Raw genomic sequence first — 19,801 nt, 5'->3', positions numbered from 1 at the left:
GACCCTCTGGAAAACTCAGCTAGTTAAAAAAACTTACAGTCTCATCAAAAGCAGATCAATAATACAGGAAATTTTTGTTTTCTTAACATAGAGAAAACCTTGTGTAAGCTCACTGTTTTATGTCCTTTTAGGGCTGCACCCTCAGCATGTGGAAGTTCCCTGACTAGGAGTCTGATCAGAGCTGCAGCTGCCAGCCTACGCCACAGCCACAGCAACTCGGGATCCAAGCTGAGTCTGCAGTCTATATCACAGCTCACTGCAATGCCAGATACTTAACCCGCTGAGCAAGGCCAGGGTTCGAACCTGAGTCCACATGGATACTAGTCAGGTTCATTACCACTGAGCCATGATGGGAACTCTCCAGCTTACTGTTAATAACAAAATTCACTTAATTAAATTCAATCTAATCTTAAGATACAAAATTCTTAAAGTACTTTTTTTTTTTTTTACAAACCTATTACTTTCTATAGCTATGTTAATTTGTCCCTCATTTTTCTCCCATCCAGAAACTACGAACTTTAGGACAAAATTATTCTTTTATCTCTCAACAAAATCTCTATTCTTTACATTTTCTCTCACCAGCACATCTCCTACTTGCTTTATGCACTGAAATGCTTCCCTTATCATTCTTATATATTACAGTTTTAACCCTTAAAATCTTAACAAAACTGGGAAACAAGGGATTGAACTGTCTCTTATACCAGCATCTGTATAAACTATTTTAAAGTGAAATCTCTGAAACATAATTATTCCAAAAGTGCTTATCCAAAAACTTTATCTCAATTGTCTCTATATTATTTATGACAGTATCACACACAGAGACATATGTGCATCTAGACAGATCTCACAGTTTTATCTTAAAACTAATTTATGAATAAAATATTTCAATAGAGACCTTATTAGTCTATAAATAACAGTTGGAATAAGTTTTACATACTTCAATTTAAAAAGTCTCTTTCAGCCTTTTTTTCCCCCTGTCTTGAAGTTCTAATTGACCCAAAGCTGAAGTTTCAGGCAAAGTGGACTGTTTGTATTTCAAGGACACAATAAGAGCTAACGTCAAAGAGTTCACACTATGGCACAGTGGGTTAAGAAGCTGACTGCAGCGGCTCAGGTAACTGCAGAGGCATGGGTTTGACCCCTGGCCTGGTGCACTGTGTTAAAGAATTCAGGATTGCTGCAGCTGTGCCATAGATCACAGCAATGGCTCAGATTCAGTCCCTGGCCCAGGGAACTTCCATATGTCACAGGTATGGCCATTAAAAAAAAAAAAAGTTAACTTCAAGCCTTTTCCTAGGCATACTTTTGTTCTCTCAGGGTCAGAATTCTGAGAACAGTATTTAATCAAGCCAGCTTTATCTAACTCCATATGTCAAAAGAACTAGTTTGGGAATTTCAAAAGAGTTTCATCTCAACCAATTTTCTTTGAAGTCTTAAGAATATTGTTGGTCACATTTTACAAAAGGCAATAAGAATACCAGTCACACAAATGGAATACACACACATCAGAAGACAGAACTGTCATAAATTCTCCAAGAGGATGACCATATGGGGGAGACCCAAGCAAACATTCTCCAACACTCACAGTCCTCAACCATAGATACATGTCAGAACCAACTGGCAAAAATGCCCAAAAACTTTCTGTTCACAAACGGTCCTCAACAGCAGACACACATCAGGACCAATAGGCAAAATGCCACAAAAGCACTTGGTGCTCAAAAGAGAAGAGTGCCTGTGTGCACACAGGTGAACTTACTTGGTCTTGGGGCTTATCAGCTCATCCAGATGCATCTTTCCATTCCACTAAGGGAAAGTGGAAGTTGGCAGACGGTGTCAATCAGGGGAGAAACGGAGGGTCCAGCGGCTGCAAAGAATATCTCTCAATCCCCCTCTGGGACCAGCAGCCTAGAGCAGGAAGGCAGCTCATTGCAGCCAGCGCAGTACTGTCAGGGAGGTGGCTCCATTTGGGAAAACCTGGGGAGCCAGATCTTGTGAGAGCGCAGCCCCACATGGGTGCCAAAAACTTAACTAAAGTGGGTCCAGCTGCTGCTGCTCAAAAGCCAATGAAGAGGTGAAGATGGTGGAAAGGAAAGTTTGCTTTATTTTGGAGGCCAGAAACTAGGGTGGAGAAGGATGTGTGGACTCATGTCCAAAGGCTCACTCCCCACCTCCCCAACTCCAACCCCACCCCCACCCCCACTACTGATAATCGGGGGAAGAGCTTTTAAAGGGCAGTTTCAGGTGTGAATAGGCAGAGAAAGGGGGCTACATACATACAGAAACAGCACAGTCAGCTCTGACAGTCATCTTGAAATTGCTCATGCAGTGGTCTGACCAGTGTCATCTTGTTTTTAATACAGTTAATCTACAGTTCCAGAGTTGGTTTATTCCCATTTCTTTGAGTCCACTTCTAGGAATTGCAATAGCTTGTCAAGACTACAGTCTGGTCATCATGTAGTTAACTTCTTTAATCTGATGGGGGTTTCAGTGTAAGACAGCTCACAGGAAATGGCTCAGAGTGTGATCCATAGCACTAGAGAAGGAATTAAAGATCCTTGACTTTGCTTACTGACTAAACTAGTATTATTGAGTCTTATTTGACTGTTTTCCTTTGTTTCTTCATTTTCTTACTTCTCATATTAAACTTTGACTAAAGTTTGTCGTTTTGTTTTGTTTTTTGTCTTTTGTCTTTTTTACGGCCACACCCACAGCATTTGGAGGCTAGGGGTCCAAGCTGAGCTGTAGCTGCCAGCCTACACCACAGCCACAGCAACACCAGATTCTAGCCATGTCTGTGACCTACACCATAGCTCACGGCAATGCCAGATCCTTAACCCACTGAACAAGGCCAAGGATCGAACCTGCAACCTCATGGTTCCTAGTCAATTCATTTCCGATGTGCTATGATGGGAACTCCGACTAAAGTTTTTGGGTTTTTTTTTTTTTTTTTGGCTCTTGTAGCGTTGCTCCCATGGCATATGGAGGTTCCCAGGCTAGGGGTCCAATCAGAGCTGTAGCCAACCGGCCTATGCAAGAGCCACGGCAACTCGGGATCCGAGCTGCGTCTGCGACCTACACCAGAGTTCATGGCAACGCCGGATCCCTAACCCACTGGGCAAGGCCAGGGATCAAACCTGCAGCCTCATGGTTCCTAGTCAGATTCATTAACCACTACGCCACTACAGGAACTCCCCGACTAAAGTTTTTTAACAGACAAAAGGCAGGTGTAGGACATGACGGGGGAGGACTACAGGTCCTGTTCCATTTCTGTAAAACTTTTCAGGAATTACCTATATTAGCACCTGAGACCTGAGTTTAGGCAATACTATTGTGGGATGTCCTCATTTGTCCCCCATCTCCAGTAAAATAATGTCAGCTCCTTTATATATATCTCTCTCTATATATATCTATATCTGTACACATGTATATACATTTAATTTTATTTTATAATTGCAATGTATTAGTCTTACATTTTAATCTGTTTTTTAAATTACTTGATGAATTTTATTACATTTATAGTTGTACAATGATCATCACAACCCAGTTTTATAGCATTTCCATCCAAACCCCCAGCCCATATCAGCTCCCCTTCTCACCTGTTCCTCAGTAGAGAACTTAGGCAGTAGTTACTGGGAAGGCCAGATGTAAAGGTCATAAGTCTATCCTAAGCTCTATGTCCCTTTCTCTCTCTCCCTTTTTTTCCTTCCTCTGCTCCTGTGGCATGTGGAAGTTCCCGGGCCAGGGATCAAACCTGTGCCACAGCAACAGCAATGCTGGATCCTTAACCCACTGAGCCGCCAGAGAACTCCTCCATGTCTCTTTCTCTTTTTAGATCAATTCTGAATTCTACACTGGCTGGTTAGACCATTGGGGCCAACCTCACTCGACAGTCAAGACTCAAGTGGTGGCTTCTTTCCTCCACGACATACTTGCCCTTGGTGCAAATGTGAACATGTGAGTGTTGATTTTTGGAGAGAAGGCCATCCTCATAACTGTGGGTTCATGATAAAGTACTGTCTGTTCTCTTGTTTCCTTGTAGGTACATGTTTATTGGTGGCACCAATTTCGCCTATTGGAATGGTAAGAGCAGTTTAACATCTGTTTGTAGAAGCTCATGCTAGAATGTTTTTGGTGCTTGATTTTGTGGGGTGTGCCTGAACAATTACTTTCTGTTTTTATTTGTCTTCTCCTAAATTTTCTAATATATAAGAATTGCCTATATAATTTAAAAAATCTTTTTTTTATTCAGAAGAGGAGAGAAATGTTGAATTTATTTTCTATTGAAAGCTGATATTTAAAAAATTGAGTACCAGGGTGTTATGAAATAATTAACGTTACATAAGCGAGGAATTGCATTATGGTGCTCATGAATTATCCTTCTATATTTCTTTTGTGTATATTTTTATTTATTTTTTCTTTTTAGGGCCACACCTGCAACATATGGAAGTTCTCAGGCCATGGTCAAATTGGACCTGCAGCTGAGGCCTATGCCACATCCATGGCAACACTAGATCCAAGCTACATCTTTGAACTACCCAACAGCTTGCAGCAACCCTGGATCCTTAAACCACTGAGTGAGGCTAGAGTTGAACCAGCATCCTCACAGAGACATTGGGTCCTTAACCTGCTGAGCCACAATGGGAACTCCTTATATTTGTTTTAGATGCTCACAAATTATTTATTTTTTTAATTTAATTTACAAATGTTTATGGAATCATAGAAATGGAATATTTTTCATTGGTAAATATGAGTTTTTCTAGCTTCTAGGGTTTGTTTTTTTTAATTAAAAACAAAATTGGGAAGTTCCTGTTGTGGCTTAGCAGGTTATGAACCTGACTAGAATCCATGAGGATGCAGGTTCGATCCTTGGCCTTGCTCAGTGGGTTAAGGAATGTGAGCTGTGGTATAGGTGAAAGATGCAGCTTGGATCCAGCATTGCTGTGGCTGTGGCATAGCCGGTAGCTGCAGCTCCAGTTTGACCCCTAGCCTGGGAACTTTCATGTGCTGCAGGTGTGGCTCTAAAAAGAAAAAAAAAAAAAAATTGGGGGGGCCACATCCATGGCATGTGGAAGTTCCTGGGCCAGGGATCAAACCCACACCACAGCAGTGACCCAAGCCACAGAAGTGACAATGCTGGATCCTTAACCCACTGAGCCGTAGGGAACTCCAAACATTTTTTTATGTAAATAGAGTTGATTTACAATGTTGTGTTAGTTTCACCTATACAGCAAACTGATTCATATATATATATATATGAATATATATATATTCACATACACACACTTTTTCAGATTATTTTCCCTTATAGGTTATTACAAAATATTGAGTATAGTCCTCTGTGCTATATAGTAGGTCAAAACATCATTTTTCTTTTTTTTTTTTTCTTTTTTGTCTTTTGTCTTTGTTGTTGTTGTTGCTATTTCTTGGGCCGCTCCTGCGGCATATGGAGGTTCCCAGGCTAGGGGTTGAATCGGAGCTGTAGCCACCGGCCTACGCCAGAGCCACAGCAACGCGGGATCCGAGCCGTGTCTGCAACCTACACCACAGCTCACAGCAACGCCGGATCGTTAACCCACTGAGCAAGGGCAGGGACCGAACCCGCAACCTTCTGGTTCCTAGTCGGATTCGTTAACCACTGCGCCACGACGGGAACTCCAAAAAATCATTTTTCTTTAAACAAAAATGTTTAAAGGACATAACCTGTCATTTAGAAAGTTTTTTTTTAAATTAATTAATTTATTTATTTTTGTCTTTTTGCCTTTTCTAGGGCTGCTCCCATGGTATATGGACATTCCCAGGCTAGGGGTCTAATCGGAGCTGCAGCCGCCAGCCTACGCCAGAGCCACAGCAACGTGGGATCTGAGCCGCACCTGCAACCTACACCACAGCTCATGGCAACGCCGGATCCTTAACCCACTGAGCATGGCCAGGGATCGAACCCACAATCTCATGGTTCCTAGTCAGATTCGTTAACCACTGAGCCATGACGGGAACGCCTGAAAGTTTTATTTTTTTTAATAATTCAATGAATGTTACTATATTTATAGTTGTACGACCATCATCACAACCTAATTTTAGAACATTTCCATCCCAAGCCCCCAGTCCAAGAAAGTTTTGTTTTAAATCAAGCTAGCTAAGCAGGTCGTAGTTTCTGTCTATAGATTACCTGTTCATATAGTCTAGTCTTTTTTTTTTTTTTTTTAACATTTTGCTTTGTTGAGATATAATTCACATACCCTAAAATTCCTGACTTTAAAGAATATTATTCAATATGGCACAGATGATCCTACCTACAAAATGGAAACAGATCACAGCCAAGGAGAGCAGACTTGTGGTTTCTGGGGAGAGGGGAGGGAGTGGGATGGATGGGCAGTTTGGGGTTTTGGAAGGCTTTTATATTTGGAATGTGTGGGCAAGGGGTTCTCTACTGTATAGCTCAGGGAAATGTGTGTCACTGGGTCACTTTGCTGTAAAAAGAAATTGAACAAACATTGTAAATCAGCTATACTTTAATTAAAAATAAAAATTTAAAAATAAAGTATATAATTCAGTGGTATTTAGTTTACCACAGACTTGTGCAGCCATTCACATCATCCAATTCCAGAACATTTTTATTACCCCAAAAAGAAATCTTGTACCCAAAAAACACTGCACCCCCTCCCGCTTCTCTCAGCCCTTAGCAACCACTAGTCTACTGTCTTTATGGATTTGCCTATTCTGGACATTTCATACAAATAGAACCAACAATATGTGGCCTTTTATGTTTGACTTCTTTCATTTAGTATAATCTTCTCAAGGTTCATCCACGTTGTAGCTTGTATCGGTATTTCATTCCTTTTTATTGTTGAATAATATTCTATTGTGTGGATATACAACATTTCGTTTCTCCATTCATCAAACAATAGACATTTTTGTCCATTATGAATAATGTCTCTATGAACATCATTGTGTAAATATTTGAATCACTGCTGTAATTCTCTTTGCTGAATACCTAGGAGTGGAATTGCTGGTTCATATGGTAACTAACTCTGTACCTAAAGTTAGAGGAACTGCCGTAATGTTTTCCAAGTCAGCTGCACTATTTTGTATTCCTGTATGGCCTATATAGTCTTTTGGGATAGAGGAGGGGGATGTAGGAAAAAAAAATCATGACAAAATTCTCTTCATTGCCACTGACCTTGCAAAGACCAAAGACCAATATATTGGCTTTTCTCTAAGCCCCGTTCCCAATCTCTCTCCACATCTGCATTTTCCTCTCTGAATCATTGAGGGTGCCCTCCAGTTGAGTTTTGGAGGCCTAATTGGATCTCAGTTTCCTGGGATCTATAATGGAATACTATTAACTCTTAATGAAGCCTCTTCTTTGAAATGCTATCTTTTGTGCAAGGTGGGATGGTTGAGGAGAAAACTGCTTAAAGAATTATTAATATTCTTGTTATTAGTAAAGCTAAGAAATGTGGAGATATTGCAAAACTCAAATGTCACTTTCTTAAAGTAATGTGCCAAGGTTGGTAACTGAAGTTAGATCATCTCTGTGTCTGTCTTCCCATCAGAAACACGTCGGACTTTGTGATGCCTTTTCCATTCAGTAGATAGGGATTCCTCCTAGCTTCCATCCATGGAACTTAGACCGGTCATCCAAACTAGGAATAAAGACTGATTTTTTTCAGGGCTGCACCTGCGGCATGTGGAAATTCCCAGACTCTGGGTCAAATCAGAGCTGCAGCTGCTGGCCTACGCCACAGTCACAGCAACACCAGATCCAAGCTGAGTCTGCAACCTACACCATGCTCATGGCAACACCGGATCCTTAACCCACTGAGTGGGGCCAGGGATCAAACCCGCATCCTCATGGATACTAGTCGGATTTGTTTCTGCTAAGCCACAATAGGAACTCCAATATGGTCATTTTTTGCATAATACAATTTTATATCCTATTATTTTATTGAAAACAATACATTCTTCTTTTTTAAAATTTAGATATATAAAATTACCACTCAGAAGTTGTGCTTAAACCTGTCCCTTGCCCATGACCCTCCCATGGGCAATAAAAGTCTCTTTTCTGCCTCTGTTGTCCCCATTTAGTCCTCATAGCAATCTCTTCTGGGCTAGGGATTATGGACCCACTTTGCAGGTAAACAAACAAAAAACAAAAAAAAACAGGGTACCAAAAAAAGTCCTCAAAGTCCTCAAGTTCCCCATTCAGCTGGCAGGGAGTGGAGCCTGGACTCAAACTCAGGCCTTGGAAAGGTGGTCACTGCCTTTAGGATAAACCCTGAAACCCAAAGCCTGTGTTCCAGACCCCATACAACCCCTCTTATGTTTGTGGACCTCTCTGACCTGCTCTGTTGCCTGTTCTTTGGGCCAGCTTCCCAGAAGAGAGCATGGGAGCACACCCCTGGCTGGGGTGCTTGTTGCCTTTCCTACCCACAGGAGGTGTCCAGAGGCTGTGCAGGTCTGTGTCCACTCTAGCCCATGCATCCCCATCTGGGTGAGGGCCTCCATGACAGGCCCTCCTTCCATACCATGTAAAGCTGAGAAGAAGCACATCTTGTCATTTCTTGTCTTCCTATCTCACACTCACCAGTGTGGCCAGAAAAAGGCTTGAGTTAGCATGATTTCCCTTGGACACTGCCCTTTGTTGGTCCGAAACATCCAGAGGAAGATTGAGCACAAGGTAGAGCTCAAGCACAGACTTAGTTTTCCAGTCTGTCCTGTAACCCACTTGCCAGCTTCTCAGCCTGGGTTCCTTTGAGCTGTCAACTATATTTCTGGAAGTTCACAGTTGTTCATAGTCCCTGTGGAGCTCCTTATCTTACCTGGCTCTGCAGGGGTCTTGGGTAAACAAGGCCACACCTACCCCTAGGGTGCCATGGTCTAATGGAGCAAGGCACAGGCAGCAAGGTCACTGCCACCCTACAGCAAGAGGAGGGACCACAAAGGAGAAGGTGAGCTCCTTGCAGCAAGGGATGTGGTTTTACTTTTTTTTTTTTTTTTTTTGCATCTCACAGCAAAGGATGTGTTTTAACATATATGTTCCCAGAGGCAGGCAGTCCTGTCAACAACCACTGTCTCTGATTAATAAATGGAGAGAAAGTAGTATGACTGGATCAGTTCAACTGGTTGGATTGTTAAGCTCTTTGAAAACGTAGATTCTGTGCAGAGAATGGATGAAAGCCTTTGGGGGGTGACCTGACCCTCAGTCTTGCTCATCTGTCACCCCCACCACCAGCAGGATCACCCAAGGTGGCTCCATCATTCATAAGCTGTGGGATCACTTGAAGGAATTTGTGACTAAGTCATGGTGAAGTGTCAGATCTTGTGCCTCATTTACTTAAAAATTAGATTGGATATAAGATTATCCTAAAATAACTTTATTCAATCAGAATCCCAAGTGCAGCTTAGGAATGTGTTTAACAAGCTCTCCATGTGCCTCTTCCTGGGTAGGTTGGCTCAGTTCTGGCACATGATCACTTCCCAACATTGCAGAAGGTTTTCTACCTGTGACCATCATCAGTGATAAGGCTGGGGGCCGCTGGTCTAGACTGTGCACCTTGGGCAATAATTGCAAGGCCATTTACTCTTCTAGTTTTTTTGTCTACACAGTGTTGGCATTATTTATTAGTCTCTGTCAGCTCACGTTCCCTGGGAAATGGACTCTGAGATTCCCTGGCAGGAAGTTTATTAGGATGTGTTCCCAGGGGCAACACATGCATCAGGACTGGGCAGAAGGAGAAGTTGGGTGGTGATACAGTTTTGAAAACAGCTGAAGGAAGAGGTTGGTAAAAGGATATAAACTTTCAACTGTAAGATGAATAAGGTCTGAAGATTTAATGTAAAACATGGTGGCTATAGTTGATAACACTGTATTGTATAATTGAAATTTGCTGCAAGACTAGAAGTTAAATGTTTTCACACTCAAAAAAAGAAAGATAAATATATGAGATGATGGATGTTTAACTAGATAGGGGAATCCTTTTGCAATATATATGTATATCAAATCACCATAATGTACACTTTAAGTATCTTACAGTTTTATATATCAATCACACCTCAGTAAAGCTGAAATAAAAAGAAAACCTTGAAGAAAAAAAAAAAAAGCAGTTGAGCTGATTCTAGAGGGAGCTCTGGGTCTGGGAAGGCTCTTTGAGGCAAGGGGACTGGGTTTTATATCCCTGCACTGGCCAATCACTGGATGTGGGCTCTCCCAGAAGGAATATAATCTTGGGCAAGGCAGCCTGACAGAGACCAGGAACCAGAGAGGGGCACATCTGAGAGCCGTCAGTGCCCCAGCAGCTAGGGGAATGAGCGAGTACTTGGGCCCTGACGGGCCATTTGAGAAACACACCACAGCACCCCCTCTTTGTAGACGTTATGAAGGCCCTAAGGTTACACTTGAATCTCAGTGGGTTGATATGTGTCTGTAGTCATCTCCATCTTTGGTTAGTCTGGTAACTTCTCAGTTGTTTTCTGCTGATCCTGGGCCCCATCACCTTTGTGTCCACTACAGACCTTTTCTCAGCCACACAGTTTGAAAGCACGAACAAGATCACAGCTGCAAGGTTAACAGTCAGACACATGGGCTGTGCCATAAGCCCTGTCACTGCTGGCTGTGAAATGAGTGGGTTTCACAGGCAGCTACAGATGCTAAATTTCTCCAGGGGCTGGGTATCTACTAGGGTCGCAGCTGTGAGATCCGCTGGGAGAGTGGATGGGGAAAGCACTCTGTAGATGCTAAGGTGCTTAGCAAGGGCCACCTGTAGGAAGGAACTTCTTTCTCTAAGCCTTGCATCCTGAGGGCCACCTCTGTGTCACTTAACAATTGGCTCTAATGCATCCCTTAATTTCTCCCTCCACCGTGCCAAGCCCCAAACTACTTGTCCCAGGGAGGGCCTTCTGTGGTAACTAGTGACACGTTTTTGTCTTCCAGGGGCCAACACACCCTACCAACCACAGCCCACCAGCTATGATTATGATGCCCCACTGAGTGAGGCTGGGGATCTCACTGAGAAGTATTTTGCTCTGCGAGATGTGATTCAGAAGGTGAGTGCTTTGTACAGGCTGCGGGGGCTGGTCTTGGCGAGAGCCACCCCTGACTCACTGTGCTCTGCAGACGACTTCCTGGGGCCTTTGTGTTTGGATGACAGGAAGCACCAGCTAGACTTGGCCTTGAGTCTTGGCCCCACCTGATTAAGGGTGAGCCTGTAAGCAAGTTACTCTGCAGCATCTGCTTGTGTTGCAAGGATTAAAAAGAGCACAGGAAAGGCCCCTGGGACAGCCCTGACACCTCTGCTGTCCAGTAAGTGATAGCTTTTATTCCCACTAATGGTAAGAGAACGTGTGTCCATGTAAACAGCTAAAGTATGGGGGCAAGAAAACCCAAGGGCATTGTGAACACAGTGCCAAGGTGACCTGTCAGCAATACTTATTTTTTTTCTATTTGGTGCAAGTGATTGCTGTTTCCTTCTGGCCTGACACCTGAACTGCATGGTCCCACTCACACTGTGACCTTTTGAGGCATCTAACATGGCCAGGTGGGGTTTCCTGTCTCTGTGTGGCTTTAAAAAAAAACCACAGTTTTTCTGCTCAGTCACCTGAGTTTTGAAGTTAAAAAACAAAGGTTTTCTGCCTATAAATGTTATGGACTTTTTTTAAAGTAGGCTATAGTCTCAATTTCAGCTTAAATGTTAATATTTGTATTATGAAAAATTCTAAATGTATTGAAAAATGTAGTCTATACATAACTACTCAGAGTTTTTCCATTTCTTCTCAATTTTCAGATGTGTGGTTAAAATGTTGCTTACGTCATTTTTATTGTGGGTTTAATCTCTGTAGAATTTAGACTGATGACTCCCAAGTTCTCTCTTGTACATTTGTTCTCTGTTTCAAAGCTCTCTGTTCTTCTTTATTTCCTTCCTTTATGTGAAGCTCAGCTTTTTAATTCAGGCTTTTTGAACATTTCTAGTTTGGACATTTTTGTCTTTTGGTCATTATACTTCTTGATACACATCGATTCATTTCAACATCTTATTTTATAATAATCTGTTTGTGTCCCTTTACTACTTTCTTTTGAACTGTTTGAGGTGTTTTTTTTTTTTTTTTAATTTCATCCTTCCCCCCACTACCCTACTTTGGATGTTATCTGCTATATTTTTATTATTTTAGTGGTGACCTATGAAGTGTAAAATATGTATTGCCTCCCCCCCAAAAAAAAACACAGCTCATAAGTGTAGAGCTCAGTAAAATTATGCAACATGAACCCCTGGAAGCAACACACAGCCCCCCAGACATTCCCCTCACAGTCCTTCTAGCCACTGACCTCAATCGCCATAGGTTACTGTGCATTATTTGACTTTATATAAATGGGTTCATATAGTATGCACTCCTTTATGTATGGCTTTCAGAAAACTTTAACATTCAGTTAGCCTTTTCCATCTATTCAGGTATTTTCTTTCCTTTTTTTTTTTTTTTTTTGTCTTTTGCCATTTCTAGGGCTGCTTCTGTGGCATATGGAGTTTCCCAAGCTAGGGGTCTAATCGGAGCTGTTGCTGCCGGCCTACGCCACAGCCACAGCAACGCCAGATCCGAGCCTCATCTGTGACCTACACCACAGTTCACAGCAACGGTGGATCCTTAACCCGCTGAGCGAGGCCAGGGATCGAACCCACAACCTCATGGTTCCTAGTCGGATTTGTTTCTGCTGTGCCACGATGGGAACTCCTATTCAGGTATTTTCTTATATCCCTCTGGTTTTAAAGTTTTCTTAAAATAGTCCCTGTCCATTCCTTTTTCTTTTCTTTTTAGGGCCATACCTGTGGCATACGGAAGTTACCAGGCTAGGAGTCAGATCAGAGTTATAGCTGCTGGCCTACACCACAGCCACAACGATGCGGGATCTGAACTGCATCTGCAATCTACACCACAGCTCACAGCAATGCCGGATCCTTAACCCACTGAACAGGGCCAGGGATTGAACCTGTATCCTCATGGATACTCATCAGGTTTGTTTCCATTGAGCAACGATGGGAACTCCATCCCTGTCCATTTCTTAATATGTTTATTCTTAAATAGTCTATGTTTCTGATTCTAATATCATTATAAAAGGAATTTTTTTTAGGGCTGTATCTGCGGCACATGGAATTTCCCACACTAGGGGTTGAATTGGAACTGAAGCTGCTGACCTGCACCACAGCCACAGCCATTTGGGATCCAAACCACGTCTGCGACCTACACCACAGCTCAAGGCAAAGCCGGATCCTTAACCCTCTGAGCGAGGCCAGGGATCCAACCCACATCCTCATGGATACTAGTTGGGTTTGTTTTCTGGTGAGCCACAATGGGAACTCCAGGGAATCTTTTATTTATGAGAAATATTATGATATATATTTTTCTTTAAAATATAAAATACTTTAAAAATGTTAATATATAAAAATAATGTTGCAGACACCCATGTCCCGGATACCTAGATTTAACATAGGTTATTATGAAATCTTTGCTTCTGATTTTTTTTTTTTTTTTGTCTTTTTGCTATTTCTTGGGCCGCTCCCGTGGCATATGGAGGTTCCCAGGCTAGGGGTTGAACCAGAGCTGCAGCCGCCAGCCTACGCCAGAGCCACAGCAATGCAGGATCCGAGCCGCATCTGCAACCTACACCACAGCTCACGGCAATGCCAGATCCTTAACCCACTGAGCAAGGGCAGGGACCAAACCCGCAACCTCATGGTTCCTAGTCGGATTCGTTAACCACTGCGCCACGACGGGAACTCCTGCTTCTGATTTTTTTAAGAAAGTAATACATCACATATAAAGTTAGAGTTCATGTCCTATTTTTCCCCTCCCTTTTCAGAGGTAATTACTCTCCTGGAATGGTATTTATCCTTCATACACATTTTTGTGCTTTTACTACAAATGCATGCATCCACAAACACTGTATATAAGGCGTTCCTTTCGTGGCTCAGTGGTTAACGAAACCGACTGGCATCCATGAGGACACAGGTTCGATCCCTGGCCTTACTCAGTGGGTTAAGGATCCGGCATTGCCGTGAGCTGTGGTGTAGGTTGCAGATGTGGCTTGGATCTGGCATTGCTGTAGCTGTGGCATAGGCTGGCGGCTACAGCTGGGATTGGACCCCTAGCTCAGGAAATCCATATGCCGCAAGTGCGGCCCTAAAAGACAAAAAAAAAAGAATGCATTTAATTATTTTTGTCCCTTTAAATTGTACATTAATATTTCATTGTGCTTACCTTTTCAAATTACTGATTTATTTCATTGATTTTGTTATAGTACCTGTGGACTTCTTTTCTTTTTTTTCAAAAACATGTGGCCACACCTGTGACATATAGAAATTCCCAGGCCAGGGATTGAACCAGAGTCACTGTAGAATCAATGCCAAGTAGTTATGCCCTGATCCACAAGGGAAGTCCTGGACTTACTTCTTTTATGGTCTGTTGTTTCATCTCAAAAACCACTTCAGGCTTATTTTTTTTTTTGTCTTTTGTCTTTTTGTTGTTGTTGTTGTTGTTGTTGTTGTTGCTATTTCTTGGGCCACTCCCGCGGCATATGGAGGTTCCCAGGCTAGGGGTTGAATCGGAGCTGTAGCTACCGGCCTACGCCAGAGCCACAGCAACGCGGGATCCGAGCCGTGTCTGCAACCTACACCACAGCTCACGGCAACGCCGGATCGTTAACCCACTGAGCAAGGGCAGGGACCAAACCCGCAACCTTCTGGTTCCTAGTCGGATTCATTAACCACTGCGCCACGACGGGAACTCCAGGCTTATTTATTTTTAAAAATATTTCTTTCTTTAGATATAATTCACATACCACAGAGTTCACCCATTTAAAGGATACAATTCAGTGGGTTTTGGTATACTACATTATTAATTTTTTTAATTGTAGTAAAATATACATAACGCAAAATTTTCATTAATTACGCCATTCAGTGGCATTAATTACATTCAAAATGTTGTGTAACAACCACTGTTATCTATTTTAAAATCTTTTCATATGCACCCAGACTGAAACTCTGTAACTGTTATGCAATAACTCCCCATTCTCCCCTCCTCTCAGCTGCTGGTAAGCTTTGTTATGCTTTCTGTCTTTGTGACTTTGCTTATTCTAGATGTTTCACAAAAGTGGAAACATACAATATTTTCCTTTGATGTCTGGCTTATTTCACTTAGCATAATGTTTTCAAGGTTCATCCATGTTATAACATGTATCAGAATCACTATCGGGGTTGCTGTGAGCTGTGGTGTATGTCATAGACGAGGCTCAGATCCTGCATAGCTGTGGGTGTGGTGTAGGCTGGCGACTACAGCTCTGATTAGACCCCTAGTATAGGAGCCTCTATATGCCTTGGGTTCAGCCCTAAAAAGATTTAAAAAAAAAAAAAAAGGAGTTCCCGTTGTGGCTCAGCAATAACGAACCCAACTAGCATCCATGAGAATTCAGGTTCTATCCCTATCCTCGCTCAGTGGGCTAAGTATCCAGCATTGCATGAGCTGTGGTTTAGGTTGCGGATGCAATTCGGATCCCACAGTCCTGTGGTTGTGGCTTAGGCTGGCAACTGCAGCTGCAATTCAACCCCTAACCTAAGAACTTCCATGTACCACACATGCAGACCCAAAAAGTGAAAAAATTAAAAAATAAATAAATAAATAAAATTTAAAATATATAAAAAATTTTTTTTAAATTCTAGAAAGTTCCAAAAAGCAAAACTTGAGTTTGTTGCACACGGCAATTTTTTTACATAGCATTTACATTGCATTAGGTATTATAAGTAATCTAGAGATGATTTAAAGTGTGTGGGAGAATGTGTGTAAGTTATGTGCAGATATACTCAAGTCCCTTAAGCATCCTGGAATTTTGGTATTTGACAGAGTCCGGGAACCAATACCTCATAGATAACAAGGGATGACTATGTACCACAGTTTTTTTTTTGTTTTTTGGGTTTTTTTGTTTTGCTTTTCAGGGCCCCACCTGAGTCATATGGAAGTTCCCAGGCCAGGGGTCGAATTGGAGTTACAACTGCCAGCCTACACCACAGCCACAGCAAAGCCAGATGCGACCCATGTCTGCAACCTACACCACAGCTCACCCTTAACCCACTGAATGAGGCCAGGGGATCGAACCTGTGTCCTCAGGGATGCTAGTCAGATTCTTTTCTGCTGAGCCATGATGGAAACTCCCACAGTTTGTTTATTCATCTCATTCATCCCTTGATGGAATGGAGTCGTTCCCATCTTTTGGCCTTTTTTATGTGTGTTTTTGTTTGTTTTTGCTTTTTTTTTTTTTAGGGCTGCATCCATGGCATTTGGAAGTTCCCAGGCTAGGGTTCAAATTGGAGCTGTAGCCACCGGCCTACACCACAGTCACAGCAATTTTGGATCCAAGCCGAGTCTTTGACCTACACCACAGCTCACAGCTATGCCAGATCCTTAACCCACTGAAGGAGGCCTGGGATTGAACCTTCATCCTCATGGATACTAGTTGGGTTCATTACTGCTGAGCCACAGTGGAACTCCCAGTGAATGTATATTTAAATGAGTAAAAAATTACAAATCACAAAACTTTTAAAAATTAAAATAATCACAAACATCACAAAACTTTAAAAAGCTTGTTTTGGATTAACTGAACCACCTCTGCCATCCTTCTTTCCTTATGTTCTTTTGGCTACATTCTCTTTTATTATTGCTTCAGATGACAGCAATGTTTGTAATCTCTAGAGAGAATGGAAATCTTTTCTCTTGAGTGCCTGATTGAAATTTTTTAGTATTGATAGTTTAGAAAAACAGAAAAGCTTCCCATTTTACTGCGAGTGTTATATGAATGTTAGGATTGTCATCAAAATTGGGGAAATCTCAAGTTCTTTCATGCGTGAGCTGTAATATTTGGAAGAAATTTCTGCAGATAGGTTCTAGCCCCATAGCATTTCAGACTCTGCTTCCTTTCCACAACCCACATATTTCTGGGGTTGCGTGCCTTAAAGCACAATCATATTGCAAGTGAGTCAGTATACTGGGTACTAGGAATAATCTGTTAGCAATAAGTTACCTACTCATGGGAGCAACACTGAACCTTGTAAATATATTCTACACTCAAATAAAACTCCACCTCACTTTCCTTTGGTTAAATGACAAAGATGCCTGTAGCCATTCTAAAACCCCCTGATAGAAGAAAATATATGACACAGGAAAGCTGGAGCCCAAACAGACAAGGGTCTTAGCCTTTCATGGTTAAATTACATTATTTTTGCAAAAAACCTATGACCATATGAATGTACTGCTAAGACCCCTCCCCTGGGGCTCTTCTGGATGCAGAAGATGAGTTTGGAGGCTGCTACACTAACCTAGGAATGAGATAATGGCAGGAGCAGCAAGGAGTGGAGAGGAAACAGTCAATTTGAAAATTTTTCAGGAGGTAAAATTGGTAGGATTTGGCAACTGGCTGAATGCAGGTGTGAGGAAGGATGAGAGGGTCATTGATTTGTTCAGGGTATAGCCTTGGTTGGATAATGGGATCGGTACTGGGGTCAGTAACTAAGAGAGGGTTGCAGAGAAGGTACAGGTGGGAAGGGGGAGGGGAAGAAAATTTGCTTAGAATGCCTCTGGGGACACCCAGGTGGAGGTGTCTGTCCAGTAAGCTCCTCATTTAAGAGCAAGAAGCTCCAGAAAGAAGACATTAGGACAGGCATGGACTGTATGGGCTTTATGGAGATGGAGGCTGAAGTGCAAGAGAAGTTGAGATTGTACATGGGGGCTGAGTGAGAAGGTCAGTGGGCCACGTAGAAGACAAATGCAGAAGATCCCGGCATTTAACCAGTGGCCGCAGTAACCCATGAATGAGACAGTCTTCAGAAATTAATGTAATTCATACTAAGTGAAGTAAGTCAGAAAGAGAAAGACAAATACCACATGATATCACTAATATATGGAATCTAAAATGAACTTATCTATGAAACAGAAACAAACTCACAGACATAGAGAACAGACTTGTTGCCAAGGGGGAATGGGGGTGGTGGAGGGGAGGATTGGGAGTTTGGGATTAGCAGATGGAAACTAGTATATACAGGATGATTAAACAACAAGATTCTACTGTATAGCATAGGGAACTATATTCAATATCCTATAATACATCATAATAGAAAATTGTGTGTGTGTATATAACTGAGTAACTTTGCTGTACAGCAGAACTTAACACAACAATGTAAATCAACTGGATGTCAGTAAAATAAATGTTTAAAAAAAGAAGTTAATGTGGAGTTCATGCTGTGGCTCAGTGGCTCAGGTCTCTGCAGAGGTGCAGGTTCATTCCCCAGCCTGGTGCCATAGGTTAAAGGATATGGCGTTGCCGCAGCGATGGCATAGGTCTCAGCTGTGGCTTGGATTCAGTCCCTGGCCCAAGAACTTCCATTTGCCATGGGTACAGCCATAAAATAAGAAAAAATAGAAAAGAAAAGAGAGAAGGAAAGAGAAAGAAAAAGAAAGAAAGAAAGAGAAGGAAAGGAAGGAAGGAAGGAAGGAAGAAAGAAAAAGGAAGGAAGGAAGGAAGAAAGAAAAAGAAAAAGAAAAGCGAGGGAGAGAGGGAGGAAGGAAGGAAGATGGTTAGTTCAGTAGCTTATGGTAATTTAACATGTGGTCATCTTTCCCCTCTTTTTTGATATTTTGGGTTTGGAAGAGAAAAAAGAATGACTTTAAAAGTGGGCTTTTTCTTATGAAACTTGGTAGATGTTCAGCAAGCTGGTTTGTTAGATGCTATTCAAAGTATGTGTTTGTATCAAGGAAAAGAAATGGGATCATAAATACCCCCATATATAGCTCTTTCTGCCTCTTTCCTTCACCAAAGATTTATGAAGTCAAGTGGGTCTCTTCTTTAGTCCATTTCAAGAGTAAGTTGTGTGGAGATGGATATTTCTTTCATTCACATGGACACCAGGGATGGGAATTTCCCATCAGGCTACAGAAGCCTGAACTCAGTGGTGAAGGCTCCAGGCAGCCCTGTGCACAGAACTCTTCAAGACATGACAAAGCTTGTGACATTTGCATTTTTAAAGGTATTCTCTTTGGTGTGGGTAAAAGTCAACCAGACATGGTTAACACTTTGACCTCGAGGACGAATGCAAAAGTATACGGTATTGCCCTTCTCCTCACCAACTCCTGAGAGGGGCAGTGGTGAGTTTATTTTTGTATGTTTTTTAAATGAATCTAAGATTCATTTTTAAAGAGTTTTGTTCCAGTTATTCATAGGGATTCCATCAAAGATAAGAGTCCTGCTGAATTTTTGAAGATGGGTTATTCTGTAGAAATTAATCAAGTTGTGGTTGAAGACCTTGATGACTAGAGTGGATCTTGGGATTCCCCAAGGGTTGCATTGGGGCTGGAAAGGGACTGGGGATCCAAGAATGGGATTTTCAGTACTTCAGAAGCTTAATGAAGCTTGAAACTTGACCCAGAACCAGTCTACACTGGTTGACTGATTGTCCTTCTTGGTTTATGGCTAGAATGATGTTAGCTCAGTGGGTAGACACAGCTGTCTCCAGATGATCTGTGATGTTGGTGGGAACACAGTGGTTTATGTCTGATAGTTAAGGGTGATAAGGAGTTCCTATTGTGGCTTAGTGGTATTGAACCTGACTAGTATCCATGAGGATGAGCTTCAATCCCTGGCCTCAGGGGGTTAAGGATCCAGCATGGCTGGGACCCCTAGCCTGGGAACCTCCATATGCTACGGGTACAGTCCTAAAAACAAAAACAAAATTGTTAAGGATGACAAGATGAATATTATTGAACGGATGTAATT

The 19,801-nt window shown here is 42.0% G+C and overlaps 1 protein-coding gene across 1 annotated transcript in view; it reads left to right on the top strand.

The window, feature by feature from the left end:
* Nucleotides 1-19,801, top strand: part of GLB1 (galactosidase beta 1) — a 102,408-nt gene that overhangs the window by 45,859 nt on the left and 36,748 nt on the right. The window contains exons 8-10 of the mRNA XM_047769533.1: nucleotides 3,833-3,954; nucleotides 4,040-4,080; nucleotides 10,931-11,043. Of these exons, the coding sequence (XP_047625489.1) occupies nucleotides 3,833-3,954; nucleotides 4,040-4,080; nucleotides 10,931-11,043 (276 nt within the window). The remainder of the gene's footprint in view (nucleotides 1-3,832; nucleotides 3,955-4,039; nucleotides 4,081-10,930; nucleotides 11,044-19,801) is intronic.

This window comes from Phacochoerus africanus, chromosome 1 (assembly GCF_016906955.1).
Source record: "Phacochoerus africanus isolate WHEZ1 chromosome 1, ROS_Pafr_v1, whole genome shotgun sequence".
Classification (NCBI taxonomy): Eukaryota; Metazoa; Chordata; class Mammalia; order Artiodactyla; family Suidae; genus Phacochoerus; species Phacochoerus africanus.
This window is presented reverse-complemented; position numbering and strand designations above follow the sequence as displayed.